We start from the raw sequence: 17192 nt of genomic DNA on the forward strand, positions 1-17192 counted from the left end.
GATAACACTAAGTTAGGCATTAGCAAAAACAGAGTTTGGTGAACAGAGAAGCAATGGGGTAGGAGGGGAGTACCAAGATTTAAGAACAGTGAGAGTAACAGGGGAATACAGGAGGCAAACACACCATTGTACTGATAGTTTCCCCCAAACAGAATGTAAACTGGGTTTGTGTCTCTTGTGGTGAAGAAGGAATGTCTTAATGTAGGTCATGAGTTTGTCTTTCTGTTCAGCTTGTTTTTGTAAGATTCTCACCTTTAAACTAAACTGGTGCTTTTCATTTTTTTCCCATCTGCATGTGGATCTCCTCACCTTCCATTCTCAAATGTTCTGACACCAAAACTTTTTTTCATTTCTGCTCCTGACTTTGCTCTCCAGCTGTGACATGATTCTAGCTGCTTGTCCTTCAGACTTGGACGCACTCATGGACTTTGACAGATCAGACAGAGTTCTGCTTATTTTCTGTGGTTCTGTAAATCCCAGTACCAGAGAGCTGGAAGGATTTATTCGGACCAACAGTTTGTCAGCTCTATGAAGTCTGTTTTATGATGTCATAACATCAATTATCAGCCCGAAAGTGTTTATGGTCTGGAAAAAACGGACTAACAAGACGGAAAACGCTTGTGCATGCTTGCAACATCACAGCCATCACGGCTGCTCAGAACAGTTAATCTCATTTAATCCTAAAGAAACAGAAGTGAAGGATTCCAAATGTTTTTACTACATTCATGTCAAAGGAAACAACAAAAGTCTGCAGAAAAGTTTCGAGGCTGAAGAGCAAGACGTTCCTCTGAGAAGGGGGCGGGGCTAAGAGAAAAAAACTGACTTTTAAAAAGAATTGAACCACTTTCTGGAAGCATTTGGTGCTTTTGAAAGGAAAAGAATGAAAAGTTCTCCAGCATAAAAACCATGAACTTTTCCTCCGGTTAGAAGGCTGGGCTTGATGAAAAGTGATCATCTGCAGACTCTGGCGCTCGAACATTAAGGTTGAAGGAAGCAGCTGCGCAACATCTGCATCAACGTCTGCGGCAGAGGTGAAGCGCCGAGGGTGGAAGGAGACGGCAGGACAGACAGCGGGATGCCACATTCAGACTACCGTTTCAAATGCAGGAAGTTGGTCCCATAAAAAAAGCTTTTGCACTGAATGCAACACAGAGTCAAAAAGTTTTTAATTCAAACATTTTACATTTTTAGGTGTGTTACATATTTATGTTTGAAATGTCTTTATGGTCTGGTACATATTCTGGAGGCCTCAATTTGTTGTTTTTTCTAAAAGGTTTTGGCCGAATATTCAGCAGGTTAAAGCAGTTTAGATACTGTAAACTAAAAAACCCATTTGATGCATTACATATAAAGGTAACAGGAATACATGTTTAATAATAATAAACTAAAGATAAAAAAAAGACCAATCATTGCCAAACTAATTTGTTTTTTTGAAGAGGGCTGAAGTGTTGTCCAATGTGGTACATCATCAAATTATAAAATTAAAATTATATCCAAACTTTGATCGGAAATATTCCCATTTCTGAAATCCTTTTCTTTGCAAAACGATGTGAGCCACACGATTCAAAGTGGTAAAACAGAAAAACAGCAAAGAGCAAAAGTCAAAGCTCTCAGGTGAACGCCTCTTAGAGCTTTTTTCTGACTTTTGTTTTCCTGCGTCGGTTAAAGGTGTGCAGCAAGAGGGTCTGTTCTCTGCCTCAGAACGTCTCTCAGGAACCAGACAGAAAAAAAAACAGAATCCTGGCTTTCAAAAGGCTGAACTATTGATTGAATAGATCTCCACAGCAGCTTTAATCTCCAGAACCAGACAAGAAAAGTTCTGTTGAGAGCAGCTGACCATCCGTTAGGAGAAAAGGAGGAAGGATGGACACTTACCCCCGGCAGCGTTTTCTGTTCATGGAGGGCGTTCTGGGCCTTGATGGCTGACTCCCGGGCACAGTACGTCAAGAATGCACAACCTGAAGCAGATGAACACAAAATACACATTATTTATTTTTACTTATCATTATTTAACCTGGAAAGTCCCATTGATATCTGCAGATTTCTTTTTTAGGGGAGTTCTGGCAAAGAGGCAGATTACTATTCAAACCGTACAAAAAATGTAAAACATGTCAATGATTTCACTTCCAGATTCTTTAGAACAGCAGCAGCCAGAGACAAAGTAGTAAGACGTGGTAAATGAATTGCCCGTTTGCAGAGAATCCCCTATAGTGAAACGCCGTCTTTCCCTTCTCCATCCTGACTCTACAGACAGATGGCTAGTAAACATGTGGAGAAGGTAAGGTCCATCAGGCCTCTGCTGAAGACACACAGTAGAGTACGAAGGGGGCAGAACAACCAGTCCCCTCTCTATAAAACTGAACCCGTGTGAACTGACGAGCCTCCAAAGCAGAAGGCCATGTGGACCTCAGTTTATGAAACGCTAAAAGACAATCTGACTTCACAGATCCTGGACTAGGCCATTGGGGGATAAAATATATCCCAGCTCAGGACTAAATGCTGCAGCAACAGGTCTCTGCCCTACATGGAGAGAAAAACATCTTTCTGGAATAGGAACTCGACTATAGACACTTTAAAGACAGAAAAATCTCTGCCTAATAGGCCCAAATAGACAAAAGCATCAACAACTTCAATACAATAATGGGGGGAGAGTGTCTGCTTGTATTTACTATTGGAAAAAAACCATCACTTTAGTTTGTTTCTATTCAGGGAAAGGCTTAATTTGAAAAAAATCAATGACAGACAGCATTAGAAGAACAAAAGAGACGATCATGTTGTCGGCATTAAAACGGCAACTGGAAAACAGAAGTAAAAATACATCGAATGCAGTATTTCTCCCCTAACACAAACATTTGACGATGATTTTATTTCCTCCTCTTATTTTCTAAATGATCAGGAGGATTTCAAACCAAAAAGTCAGAGAAATCCTGCAAAAACAAACCAAGAACTAAAAAGGACATTTCAAAGTTTAAATAAAACTCTACTTTAACGAAAAGAAAATTGGTTTGCAAACTAAAAAGCAGAATTCTACACAAAAAAGAAGCGTCTTTTGTAGAACTGATGAAACTGTTCTGTGTAGTTAGTCCAAGTGTTTTGTTAATTGTACATAATTTACTGAAAAAACACATGCTTGGATCGTGTTGGGTAAACTCGTTGTTCAGTCGATCCATCATTTTCCCGCTTCGGAAAAATTAAAAAGCCCTTTTCCCCGCTTGTGGCACTAAGAATTGTGGGAAGAAGACCGGCAGAAAGTGGTAAATAGCTAAATGCGTAAGTGAAGCCATTTCAGATGGTGTGGAGAAAAGTAATGTGAGGTATTTTATTGTAAAGGATGCGTTGTTTGCTGAAGGGGTCCTCTGCTTTTTTCAATATAAAACAGCCACACAAACGCAACACAACCCATGGACACAAATTAATCCCATCTGCAAACGCACAGGAGGAAAAAAGGGAAGAGAATAAAATGATGGAATATTGAGGCCATCATTTTCCTTCTGACTATCTGGATAAATAGATTTGCTTGTGTTGTATTAATGAGGTTCCTCGGGGCCAGCAGGCATCATCTTTCTGCCACTCTGAAGATGCTTTATTAGCAGCCGATGCATTCTGGATCTCATTTCATCAGCTGAATGGATGCACCGCATGCTGATGTATTAAGTGGCTTTACGTGGACACTATTCAAATCCATCTTTCTTGCCTCATGAAAAATCCCTTTTATTCATGCATGCATCATAATTTTTGTGCCTGTGCGCATTATGGCGGTATAACCTGAGCAGAGGTACACCAAATAGGATTAATGGGATGGCACCTTTTTGTGTTTCCGAACTGCAGAAACACAGATTTATTTCCATAGAAGCCAGAAAAGGTCCAAATATAACCTACATTTAAAAAAACACAGAAGTTCAGCCAATAATGTTCCACATAACAAACCTGGAAGTGTTTGAAAATTCCTTTAAATAAATTATGAAATGACTGTTTTCGTTCTTTACCTTTGCAGAACTACTTTAGGCTTTTAAAGTTAATATGTCATATTTTTATTTGTTTATTTGGGAAGCAGCAATGAAGAGCAGCCAAAAAAAGGGATAAAAGAAAAAGAAAAAAGTAAAGAATAATAATTACAATTTTTTAAAAATAGAATAAAAACTGTGGCTAAATTGATCCCTGTGGGTTCTCCAGGTTCAACTAGAACATAGAATATTTTCCTATTGAATTCTATGTATTTATGCTCCTTTTGATTTTATGTTAAACTTTTTCAATTACCGATACGAAGCCCATCGAGACGACTGTTGTTGTGAATTTAAACTATACACATAAAATTGAATTGAATTGAATTGAATAGAACAACTGATTTAAAAAAACAGTTTTACAGAATGAAAGAAATCATCTCAGTGGCCCCCCCCGGACTGAAGATTAGCACAGCCAGAAGCTGAACTGACCCTTCACCAAACTCCCACCTCAAGAATAAACTTGAAGAAAAAAAGAGCAGCACTGCAAAACGCCATTTGTTCCTTTAATGGTCATTTTGTTGTTCTTTTTGTGTTGTTCTCTTTGCAGGCTGGTGATTGTTGGTTTACTCGTCAAATTTGTTCTTTAAGTAAAAACCTCTAGCATTGCAGTCACAGGGTATTTGCTGATGTGTAATACACAGAGCACTGAGAATAAATGAATAACAGCAGCAGTAGGGGATGCAGCAGCAGGAGCCGTAGCATCAGCAGCGGTAGCAGCAGCGGCAGAAGTACAGCGGCATGCAGCCGTAGCAGGAGCAGCAGCAGCAGTCGGGGAACCAAAAAGAAACATGACCTCAGTTTAAATGTGATGTGATTCTCTTTAACGTACGGCTTAGTATTAGTTTTTCGGCCACGGGCGAAAACGCTTTAACAACTCCTTAATTGGAATCCAAACACGTACAGACTGCCAGCACTGCAATAGGAGGGGGGGATGGGGGGGCATGATGAAATTGTTTGAAACCTAACAAAAAGCTGCTGTAATCAGAGCCTGCTGACACAGCAACAGGGATGATCCTCTGCATCATCTGACAGAAACCTTCAACAGCTTCATCTCAGGCATCGATTTCAGCTCCAAAGACAAGAAACTTCCTCTGCTAGACCTCTGGTCTTCTGGAAACGAGTCTGTCATCTCCACTGGCTTAGCTTTTAGTCAGAAACAGGAGCTTCTGTATTTACCCTCCACAAAACGCTGGAGAGCACTGCATGGAAAGGGGATGGGGGGCTGATGAGATGGTGAGAAGTAAAACTGTTACTGCTCAGCTGTTTGCTCTCTGAACCTGAAGGCAGATCAAAGTTTTTATTTCCAAACAGAGAAATAAACAGCTCTCACTCAGTCATTCTTTTGGTCAGAAGAAGCATTCTGGATCTGATACTTTTTTTAACGTCTTCTTAATAATCCTCATTTTTGTCATGATTTTTTTCCTGTAGTTGGAGGTAATAAACCGACCAATCGGATGCCTCAATAAAAGTGGGTGGAGCCTGCTGGCCCCCACATCGAGTAAGCCCTGGCTGCAGCCTTCCTCAGCGTTCCAGCATTCCTCTATGTTGTGCAGTTCTGCAGGCTGCAGCCAGGGGTAGTTGCCCACATCTGAGCCCGATTTTATGAGGTAAGGGTATGGCCTTCCAACAAGTTCACTCCTGATTGGCCAGAGTGGTTGCCATAGAAACGATGACTGACTCAGACCAGTCGCTGCTTACTGACGATGTGTGACTTCAACATGGCGACGTTTGTATTGTGAGAAAATGGCGACTGAATTGACTTCATTTGGTTTGAGCCGAAATAAACCATTTTCTACAGATGATGTCACTCATTTAGAGGTAAGATCAGGCCTAAAAAATCCAGCCCGACCCGACACAGGCCCGCAGGCATTAAAGCCGAACTCGGCCCGAACCCGATCAATTAACTTGATTTGCAGGCCCAAGCTCGAAGCAAACCCGAAATTTCAATTTATCCCATTTTTTTTGGCAGAAAAAAAACGCCAGATTTCTTAAGGTTTAAATAATCTACATATTTTTATGATCATGATAAATGCATTTGCACAACGAAATAACGCTGGAACACAGAATAAGAAGCCAGACAAAGAGAGTGAAAGAGAGATCTTGATGCGCACTTGCTTAATTACGTGGAGAAATACTGCAGCTGCGGCGGTTCATGTTTGCCTTTTCAGTTCCCCTGTCTTAAATTAAACATCTTGCTGCTCCACATCGGGGATACCTAAACAAAATAGATGCGGACTTGCGGAGGGAAGATTACATTCACGACAGGTGCGCAAAGCGTGCCCTTGCTCTGCGTCTGCGCTTCATGTTTAATAGTAGTTATATAGAAATTACCTTACAGCGCCTTCTCTGTTTTAACCAAATTATTTATTTATAACGAGTATTCCTTAGTTTAGTATCCACACATCTTTTTAGTGTACATTTTTATAAACATAGTGTAACGACCCAGAGTTTGGACAGAGCTGCGGGTGTCCGGCACCCACCTCTTTCTGCCAGTTGCTGGACCACAGTGTATGTCAATCAACGGTGGGCTGGTGACTGGTGGGATAGAGGGGGTGGGGTCTACCTGTGTGTGTGTGTGTGTGTGTGTGTGTGTGTGTGTGTGTGTCTGCGTGCGTTCGGTGAACGTTCTCCCTCTGAGTAAGAAGAAGCTGGCTGTGCCTTTCGGTTTGTGCTTTAACCGTTCTGACATACAGGATTAATAAAGAGCCGTTTGACAACCGCCCGCCTAAGGAGCTTCTTTGCAGCCATTAAAATATGTTTATTAAAAAAGTCAGCGAGAGAGAAGCCCGGCCCAACCCGACCCAAACGTAATGATTGTCATTTTAGACCCCGAACCGACCCGAATTTCAGGTCGGGTCGGGTTCTGACTCGGCTCGGGCCTAAGATCTCATCTCTACACTCATTCAGTCCAGTTCTCGGATGCAGTTGATGCGTCATTCAATCATCAGATTGTGCATGTAAAGAAATCGTTTAAATTTTATATTTAATGTTTAACAAATTGAGAATACTGCCCCTACTGGCACTCAGCGGCATAGCTCCTTGCTGGTCACAAGCAGCTAGACTTTTATCAATGACGATCTCATATTCATTTTCTTACACAAACCCTGAAAATACAACTTAAACAGAACTTGTTTGTCTTCATCTAATCTTCTGAATTACTATCCATGTAAACTTGCAGGTTTCCACCGTGGTCAGCACCGGTGACATCTTTACACGTGGGGACAAACTTGCTCGGTGGAACGGTCCAAAGAGAAAGGAAGCCTTAAGGGACGAGGCAGCTTCAAAACCTGCTCCCTCTCATTTCCCCATGTTTGTTCCACACCCTGATCCCAGAAGCGCCGAGCCACTACGGCGTAAAGAAACGTGTGAACTGGCTCTAACTTGAGGCGTTTCCTTGGCCAGAAGGTGTGAATGCTGCAGAAAGCGTGCCAGTCCTCATACTGGCCTGCTCCCTCACACATCATTTACACTTTTGGAAAACGCCATCACTAAGGCAGGATGACTGGTTTTCTTAACACGCTGCCGTGTCGGGCTGCAGGGGGCGTGATGGTCAGAGGCCACACCTTCAGCAAAAAAACAGTTTCATCATGACCTGAATCACTGCTGGTCCGGTAAACTCCAACTAATCATCTATATTCTTTTTTTTCCTAATAGCTAGGCAAACAACACCAAGAGCAGAAAGAAAAGCTTTCAGTGCTTCAAGAGCAACATTTTCCCCGCCAAAAACCCTCAAACCTTAAAATACGACGGCCATCCGTTCTGTTTTAAACAACGTTCTTGTATCACTGCTTTATCCACATCTCCACATCCTGTTTCATTCACAGCAGTGCCCCTCCCCTTATGGTAAAACCTTTACCTGGGGGCAGACGAAGGGGCTCTGCAGTCCTTAACAGGGACAGGAATTAGTCCCCCAAACCCAGCGTGATATCCTCTCTGACCCCTGCACCATTGATTTGTTGCCTCTAGCTTCCATGGACTCCAAGAATCAGTCAAACAGATCCATAGACAGCTCATCCCAAAGGACCCCCCCCCCCCCCCCATCTGTATATGTGTATTTACTGAGTCTGTCTGCAGTGGTTATGGCGGGGTGAACAGTGCTTAATGAGCGTTATAAATGCAATAAATTTGCCCTGAAGGAACCTTCAGTGCTTTAGGGTCAACAGAGGGGCAAACAGGCCAGCGTTACCCTGATGCACCTCCAAACTCCCCACCCTAACCGTGGTGCTGATGCTGACGCCTTTCCTGCATCCTAAAGACACCCCAGAGGTTGTCAGAGCATCTTTGTCATGTGTGTCAGTCGCACCGACAGCGTTTCAGCTTCTTTTTACCGTATGCATCGTCTGAGCAGCCTCAGACTCGTTTGGTTTTTTTATCCCTGTTTTGCTCTTAAAGCTTTGGTCCGATCCATAAAGACGTCTGCATCCCTGATGAGCAGGCTAATTGACGCCGTTAATGGATGGACTTTCAACCGCGTGTAAATAATGTGCAGATTCACACTCACTGCCTCCTGCTGCGTTACTTCTGGGGGGGTCAACAAGAGTTTAGCTGCCAAGCACCATCTCTCTGAGTTGTTCCCCCCTCCCTCCAGGTCTGCCCCAGCCAAGGGATTTACAGAAATCAATAAAAGCTTCTCTGAGGTCCCGACTGGTTCAAAGCCAGAAAACAGCATCGCATCCTCTTCATGAATTGGGACAAGCAGGATAAGACACAATGAAGTCACCTGCACCAATGGGATCTAACTGCAAAACGCCCTCTGCTGAACAAATGCAAAGGCCAACAGAACCCTCACATGTTTGACAGTGTGTGCAGAATAAAGCATTTCCATCCATGAGTTATCTGTGGATCCTGTCATAGACTGTCCCGTCTGCTGAAAGACGGAGGAAAGGATCAGGTTCTCAGCCTTTGATTCCATAAAAGAAAAGGAACCTTTAAAGAAAAAAGCTTCAAATGAACGCTGTCGAGGGGCTGGTTTAAAGACAAATGAGGAAGATGAAAAAGGCCCAGTTAACCCATAACACACACTGATGTCAAACGCACAACCTTATAGGAAGAACCAACAGCTGCAGAAGCTATAAAGAGTTTATAGACGATAACGCAGACGTCGATTATGGCGCTGAATGCTCCTTCAACAGAAACACTGGATGCTCCTTCAATGGGAGAGCTGGATGCTCTTTCAACAATAGCACTGGATGCTCCTTCAATGGGAGAGCTGGATGCTCCTTCAACAAAAGCACTGGATGCTTCTTCAATGGGAGCGCTGGATGCTCCTTCAACAGAAAGCTGGATGCTCCTTCAATGGGAGAGCTGGATGCTCCTTCAACAAAAAAGCTGGATGCTCCGTCAACGGGAGCACTGAATGCTCCTTCAACAGAAACGCTGGATGCTCCTTCAATGGAAGCACTGGATGCTCCTTCAATGGAAGCACTGGATGCTCCTTCAATGGAAGCACTGGATGCTCCTTCAACAGAAACGCTGGATGCTCCTTCAATGGGAGCGCAGGATGCTCCTTTAAAGGAAATGCTGAATGCTCCTTCAATGGAAGCACTGGATGCTCCTTCAATGGAAGCACTGGATGCCCATTCAACAGAAACGCTGGATGCTCCTTCAATGGAAGCACTGGATGCTCCTTCAACGGGAACGCTGGATGCTCCTTCAATGGGAGCACTGGTTGCTCCTTCAGCAGAAACGCTGGATGCTCCTTCAACAGAAACGCTGGATGCTCCTTCAATGGGAGCGCATGATGCTCCTTTAACGGAAATGCTGAATGCTCCTTCAATGGGAGCACTGGATGCTCCTTCAGTGGGAGTGCAGGATGCTCCTTTAACGGAAATGCTGAATGCTCCTTCAATGGAAGCACTGGATGCCCCTTCAACAGAAACGCTGGATGCTCCTTCAATGGAAGCACTGGATGCTCCTTCAATGGAAGCACTGGATGCTCCTTCAACAGAAATGCTGGATGCTCCTTCAATGGAAGCACTGGATGCTCCTTCAACAGAAATGCTGGATGCTCCTTCAATGGAAGCACTGGATGCTCCTTCAACAGAAATGCTGGATGCTCCTTCAATGGAAGCACTGGATGCTCCTTCAACAGAAATGCTGGATGCTCCTTCAATGGAAGCACTGGATGCTCCTTCAACAGAAACACTGGATGCTCCTTCAATGGAAGCACTGGATGCTCCTTCAACAGAAACGCTGGATGCTCCTTCAATGGAAGCACTGGATGCTCCTTCAACAGAAACACTGGATGCTCCTTCAATGGAAGCACTGGATGCTCATTCAATGGAAGCACTGGATGCTCCTTCAACAGAAATGCTGGATGCTCCTTCAATGGAAGCACTGGATGGTCCTTCAACAGAAATGCTGGATGCTCCTTCAATGGAAGCACTGGATGCTCCTTCAACAGAAACACTGGATGCTCCTTCAATGGAAGCACTGGATGCTCCTTTAATGGAAGCACTGGATGCTTTGTCAACGGAAACGCTGAATGCTCCTTCAATGGAAGCACTGGATGGTCCTTCAACAGAAATGCTGGATGCTCCTTCAATGGAAGCACTGGATGCTCCTTCAACAGAAACACTGGATGCTTTGTCAACGGAAACGCTGAATGCTCCTTCAATGGAAGCACTGGATGCTCCTTCAACAGAAACACTGGATGCTCCTTCAATGGAAGCACTGGATGCTTCTTCAATGGAAGCACTGGATGCTTTGTCAACAGAAACACTGGATGCTCCTTCAATGGAAGCACTGGATGCTTCTTCAATGGAAGCACTGGATGCTTCGTCAATGGGAACGTTAAATGCTCCTTCAATGGAAGCACTGGATGCTTCTTCAACAGAAACGCTGAATGCTCCTTCAAGGGGAGCGCATGATGCTCCTTTAACGGAAATGCTGAATGCCGTAGAGAAGGAGTAATGGCAGGAGGGCGGGATGGGAGATGGAGGGGACAGGATGTGAGGGGAGAATATTGGAATGGTGGGGACACGGCTGTGCCGCCCACAGACGCCCCCTCTGTGCCACCCCTCCTTCTCCTCTTAAAGCCGTGTGGGAGCAGTTTTTGGGGGGAGGCTGGCAGGCAATCAACGATGTCATGCCAGCAGTGCAGTGATGGCAGCTTAACCCATTTTCAGAAATACCAGAGAATTTCTATTTATAACTGTGCTGAGCAGCGCGTCTTTGCACACATCCTTCACAGACAGTATCCAGTCAGGAGTTTCTTCTCTGGACATATTGTTAAGTCCGTTTTAGTATTTTCCATCTTCTCTTACATTTGATCAGATGTAAAATACACATTATTACACAATAGGGATGTAAATGATACAGATACGCATCAAAAAGCGGATCTAGTACTGAGAGTAACAGCAGCATCTTCAGATACAACTTGTCTGGTGAGTCAGAAATGAGATTTTGGCCTCTGGGGTTGTGGCTTCAAACTTGGAGCATCAAACCAAACGCAGCAAAATCCGTTAAAAGGCTGCTTTCACTAAAAACATTCGGCTGAATGCATGTCGTGTTTCTCTTTATGAGAGCTCAAGCTAGCGGTAGCTCACCAAACATCTGCTGCATTGTTCTACAAATGTTTTTACTGCTTAAATTTAGTTGCAGTTGGAGTACATTTCCTAAGGAGATATATTAAATAATTGTTGTTAAGTTTTTGTTAAAGAAAGTAAAAGGAGAAAGAAAAAACATTTAAAAATCAGAGATTTTATTTTTTGGCCGTACCGCCCGGCCCTACATTCAGGTGATTTTTTTTTTTTTTGTGTCAAACTTGACATCTGCGCCCCCCCCCTCCATTCATCCCGCCCCCAAGTGCCAAACTGCCACTCAGCCTGTCAGAGCCATCCTCCCCATCTCAAGTTGAATCATCAATCCACTCTCTGCCCGGGGATAAAAGCTACCATTTGTTTCTGCATCTCTGACAAACACTTCATCTTCTTGCCTTCCACTTATCCATCTGTCCATACGTCCATTGTTCTGTGTGCCTGCCGTTTGCCTGGTGGGCCTGGCTGCATGCATGTGCCATTCACCGCCCGTCCAAGTCCTCTCTGTCACACTGGGCTCTGTGACAGAGAGGGATGAGGCGGATCCTCAAAGCTTTGTGTTTGCATGTCTTCTCCAGCAGATATTCCACCTTCAGGCCTTTCTTACTTCCATCCACATCACGGCTCAACCATTTTGCCATCCAAGGGATGCCACGACTCCACTCATCTGGGATTGTTTTGCTTTTTTACCAGAACATGGAGGCTAGCAAGGCCTGCACAGGCATGGCACCATAAGGAAAGGCAAATAGTTCCCATTATTTTCCCAGCTTGAACGAGGCTTTATCACTCCAGTTCTTCTGAACTGTTCCAAAAATAGAGAAGGATTATCACCAAACACTGCATTAAAATCTCCTCTTCCCTGTTCTTTTATTTTTCCATCTAAAATGAATGTGTGACCAGCCAGCCTCAAACTCAACATTAAAGAGCTCATTCACCTTCAACAGCATCCACCATCCCCCTGCAAAGCTCCCTTCAAGAAGCAACCTTCAGATTCCTGTTTGGGCTGTGAGACTAGCTGGGATCTTTGTGCGTAGAAAAGAGCGCGTCTCTGAAAAAGGCATGTGACCTCTGCCTCAGAAATCACAGCAGCTATGAGACGAGGGAAAATGTTGACTCACATTTTTTGTTTTCAGTCTAATAATGAAGAATGTAGTCTAAAATAAAGAAAAAAAATCAAAACAAGAAGACACATTGTGAAAATTAAAACTGCGTGCGGCGTTGTATGGCCCAAAGGCGTTACCCCCCCCTCACTGGCTGAGCGCTGCTACAAGCCCCTCAGTCTCCCCTTCTGCCCCTGCCACCCTGGTCAGAGCTCCACATGACGAATTCATGAAACAGAAACTTTTTTCAAAGTGATTTTCCATTAGTTTAATCTCCATAGCAACCATTTTATTTTTTGGTCACCTGGGGGTGACGAACAGGTTGATTTCATTTTTACAAGAATCAGCAAAAGTAAACTTTTGGATTTCCTGTGCTACTGAGGTTGTTTTAACCACGCCCACATTCCCAGTATGTTCAGATCGTTTTGTTCATCTTGAGCCTTATATTTTCACAATGTTCTGATAAAAATATGCGAACAAAACGGATAGGCCACGTATGTAAGCTCGCCACACTAACACCATGTCAAATCTACAAACTTTAAAACCAACATTTAAAAAAAAGCATTTGATGCGAGCACTCATTTGATGCTCGAGGAGTTAGGAGGTGATAGATCAAAATCTCTGGGAAGAGTTTGAACTTGTAGTTGGTTCTTGAGGTGTTTTTTTTTTTTTTTTTCTTAAGGGTCAAAGGTCAACAAATATTCAGTCATAGTTGTAGATTTACCTTTGTGTCATGTGTGACATTTAGTGAAGTTTGCTCCAACAAAACTTTTCTTTTCCCATATTGTGGGAAAATGTGAAAAATCACAGAATTTTCAGCTTTGCCACAAAATGGCCAAGCAGTAGGTCCTGCAGCCATCCCATAATAATTTCAAAACCTCCTTTTGATATCCCCAACACATGTTTTGGTTTTGTTAGTGTATTTTGAATTCTTTTTTTTGGAGCCTCACAAGACACTTTGGGCCCATTCATTTTTTTGACAGTCTCCTTGATGTCATCACTCTTCTTTGTTTTGTTTTTCTTTTTTCTTTTTTTTTTTTTTTTTTTGGGGGGGGGGTTAACTATGCTCAAGATTAATTTTCACTGGAATATGTAAATTTTGGCAATTTGGCGTTTTTGAGTCAAATTTTCACTCAAAGGTCCGGAGATCTTCAGTCCAGGATTACTACTGCTGCAGCTGCTGCTGGACAGAAATACGAAGTTTCATGTAAATGTCATTTCAAACTTGTAAGGGGCCCTTTTTTTTTTAAACAGTGTCCTGTTTCTGCCGTTGCTCCGGGTGCTCTATGAATGCAGAGATACTCCTCTAAAGGTCATAGAAAAACAGCACTTTTAACAAAGTATGGGTGAGTCGCTGTGAGCCATAATAAATGTTGCATTGGAGCAGGAATCAATCCATCGGAAAGGCAGGGATGAAGGGAGAAGGAGGAGACGGGAGGAGGCAGGTGAGCGTGGACAGTCCAGCGGAGCGCTGCCTGCCTAGATTGCCCATCTCTCTGGGAAACCATGAGAAATGGGGGGGGGGGCTGCACTCATCATCCTGAAGTCGGGGCCCATAGCGCCTGTCAGGACCGGTTGAGCTGCTGCATCTTTCATGAGGAAAGCCCTGTTGCTTATTACAATATTTACAGACGTTTAAAGATTGCAAAGTGAGTGTTTTTAGTGCCTTGGCCAAACGGCCTTCGCTTCGTCGCCCCGAGAGGATTTTCACCCGCAAACAGCAGAAATGAATTCTGCCTAAAACCTACCAGTGATTGTTAAATGACACCGTCAAAGGGGCGGCACCAACATGTCACATGTAAGTGGGCACAAACGCTTGAGATGCAGCTGCAGGATGAACTAATATTATCATCCAGGCTCATCAGGAGGTTTTTTAGTTTTCCTCCAAAACCCTGCTGGTGTTTGTTTACTGCTTTGCAACCAATCAGAACATCTAAACATCCTCCATATGTTCGGATCAAAACACGATAAAAAATGACAGTCCTGCAATCCCAGAATGCACTGCTCTCACTTCTCATCCATCAAAGCGACTCCGATGGGGAAGAAAAAAAAAAACTTGAATAAATATTTCATCAGATTACGCCGTGATTTAATGTTCTTCTGCTCGGCTGGCTTTACAGCCACATCTTCATTCATAAATGCATTAACAGAGCGATGGCCGACACCAGCGCCGTGTTGACATGAGAGGCGCTTTGGCCGGTAGATTAAAGCAGGAATTGGCTATTTGCTCTTCTAATTCCTATTTTCTTTGTCTGCAGGACAACTGCGCATTAACGTCCAAGATTTGAGATTAGGATCTACAGAGAGATGGATGTTTGATTATGAAATTCTCCATTTGGAGAAGAAAAAAAACAAACATAAAAGGCCGAGGCAGACCCTCTGATGTTTATGGAAGGACTTGGGAGCATGCTTTGCACGTCTCATCAGGTAATTAGAGCCAAAGGGAGGACACCTTCCCGCAGTCTACGGTAAATTCTACATCAGGAAGTCCTGAACTTATAAATACTAGCTGGGCGACAATAATTGGCAGCCATCGGTGGCGTGGGCAGACTTAATCATCTGCAGAGGCACACTAGACAGATTTTTTAATTGGGAGAGGCAGCCACTGTTTAGGAAGGCAACCAGCTGATCACCCGAGAGACTGCAGCTTCAGACAACGCACGTTTACTAATCCTCTGGAGTGAGTTATTATGGCCGTGCATTATTATCACGCTTTACAAACTAATTCCATGTTCCCCCCAACGGATTACCAGCAGGAGAAAACTGTCACATAAGAGAAAGGCAAATAATAAACACAGCGACGTGGACGAAATGGAAATTACTGAATGCAAAACACTTAGAATAATGAAAGTGACGCTTGTGTGTCTGTGCGCGTTTATGTGTGTCAGCTGTCCATTCCTGTCTTTGTGCAGCAGCTGCATCTCAATCCTCGTCAATAATCCCTCTCTGCTCAATAACTCCATTAACTATAAAAGACTGTAAGAGTTTGCTTTTGAATTGTTCGTTGGCCCGACATCATTACACTTTAAGACGTTTAATTTGACTGAAATGGGCTGATCTGAAGGAAATGAGGACAGATGCTGACTTTTCCGTCTCTTAGATCAAAGAAAACTTTATCTTGCTGCAGCGAGTCACATCAGTCATTCCGTCCATTCGTAAAGAAATGCTTCCTAAAGATTGTATTTTTACTGCTGCAGGATTTTAGCAAGGAAACTCTTTCTTGTTCAGGGTCTCTGGCAAGTTTGTCATTTACATTTACATTTCAAATGTTAACCTTCCTGGAAGGAATTCCAGCATTTCAGTTACAAAATTTAAGCAGTAGATTTTGTTCTGGATTATGATCAGCTGATATTAATTTAACATGAAAGAAATCCTGAAAAAAAAACATTAAAAACCATAAACTACAGAAATTCCAGTCATAAATAATCTCCTAATAATTTGAGATTTTTCACCTAAAATGTCTGAATATTCTTTGGTATTTAGGATCCAAACTATTGGATGAATGTGTCTTAGATCAAGTTGGGTTTTCCCAGACGGGAACTTGTTTACCTGCGTTTACAGCTGGGGGATAGAATATTCCATCACACGAACCCAAACGATATTTATCATATGTTCGCACACACATGACCTGGAAACCGCTAAGATCATCTATGGCTGAAAGTTTTATGATTCATAAATATGAAGCGACAAACAGCTATTCTGCTAAAAAAAAAAGAACTTCCTTTTATCCTTTAATGACTGATGTGGTCATTCATGAAGCTGCAGGATGTTTGGGATTTGAACCAACGTCCCTTTCTGTCGGCCAGTTCCCAAGTTAAGACAAAGGCTGTACAGTGAGTTAATATTAGAAAAGATGGTTACACACAGCTGTGACGTAATGATTTACATCACGTGTGGGTCCCACTTATCCAACATTACTTGCAAAAACTATTCTGAATAAAAATGCATTTGTGTTTCAGAATAGTTTTTGTCTTCAAAAAAGAATGCCATACGAGATCAATGCAGTTAAAGCGACACTAAACCCGTCCTCAGACGTTTTCACAATAATTCAACCAAATGATGAAATTATTCACAAGATTCAACAAAATAACGTGCGCTGAGTTTCACATTCTACATTTCTATCACAAAAAAACACTAAATCATCAGGTAAGAATCAAACTTTGGTGTGATGGACTCCGAGCTCCCAGACTCAGTTTGTACCGACTCCATTTCAGCCAAAAGCCTGACTCAGAAACGTTCTCCACACCAACTGTGGAGCCTGGAAGGACGAGCTCCTTGTGACTAATGTGAATCTCCCTAAGCATGAGTGGCTAAATATTCCAGACCATCATGTCTCCACCACCTTGCTTGACAATTAGAGAAGTTTTAGTCAAGCTCCTGCTCTTTGGCTGACTTCTTGGTTCTTCTGTTATCAGACACGGTTGTCTTTTTTCACATACCTGACATATGAAAGGAAGTCGAAACATGTCAGGTATGTGAAAAAATACAATCGTGTCTGATAACAGAAGAACCAAGAAGTCAGTTAATAATATAGAAACTATGAACTTTAT

At 43.0% G+C, this 17192-nt stretch overlaps 1 protein-coding gene across 23 annotated transcripts in view; it reads right to left on the reverse strand.

Annotated features, from left to right (window-relative positions):
- Positions 1-17192, reverse strand: part of celf5a (cugbp, Elav-like family member 5a) — a 172993-nt gene that overhangs the window by 154233 nt on the left and 1568 nt on the right. For all 23 annotated transcript variants that reach the window (XM_078946518.1, XM_078946515.1, XM_078946512.1 and 20 more), the window contains exon 2: positions 1876-1958. In XM_078946518.1, coding sequence (XP_078802644.1) covers positions 1876-1958 — 83 coding nt within the window. The remainder of the gene's footprint in view (positions 1-1875; positions 1959-17192) is intronic.

This window comes from Oryzias latipes, chromosome 4 (genome assembly GCF_053564925.1).
Source record: "Oryzias latipes strain Hd-rR chromosome 4, Olatipes_Hd-rR_3.1".
Taxonomy (NCBI): Eukaryota; Metazoa; Chordata; class Actinopteri; order Beloniformes; family Adrianichthyidae; genus Oryzias; species Oryzias latipes.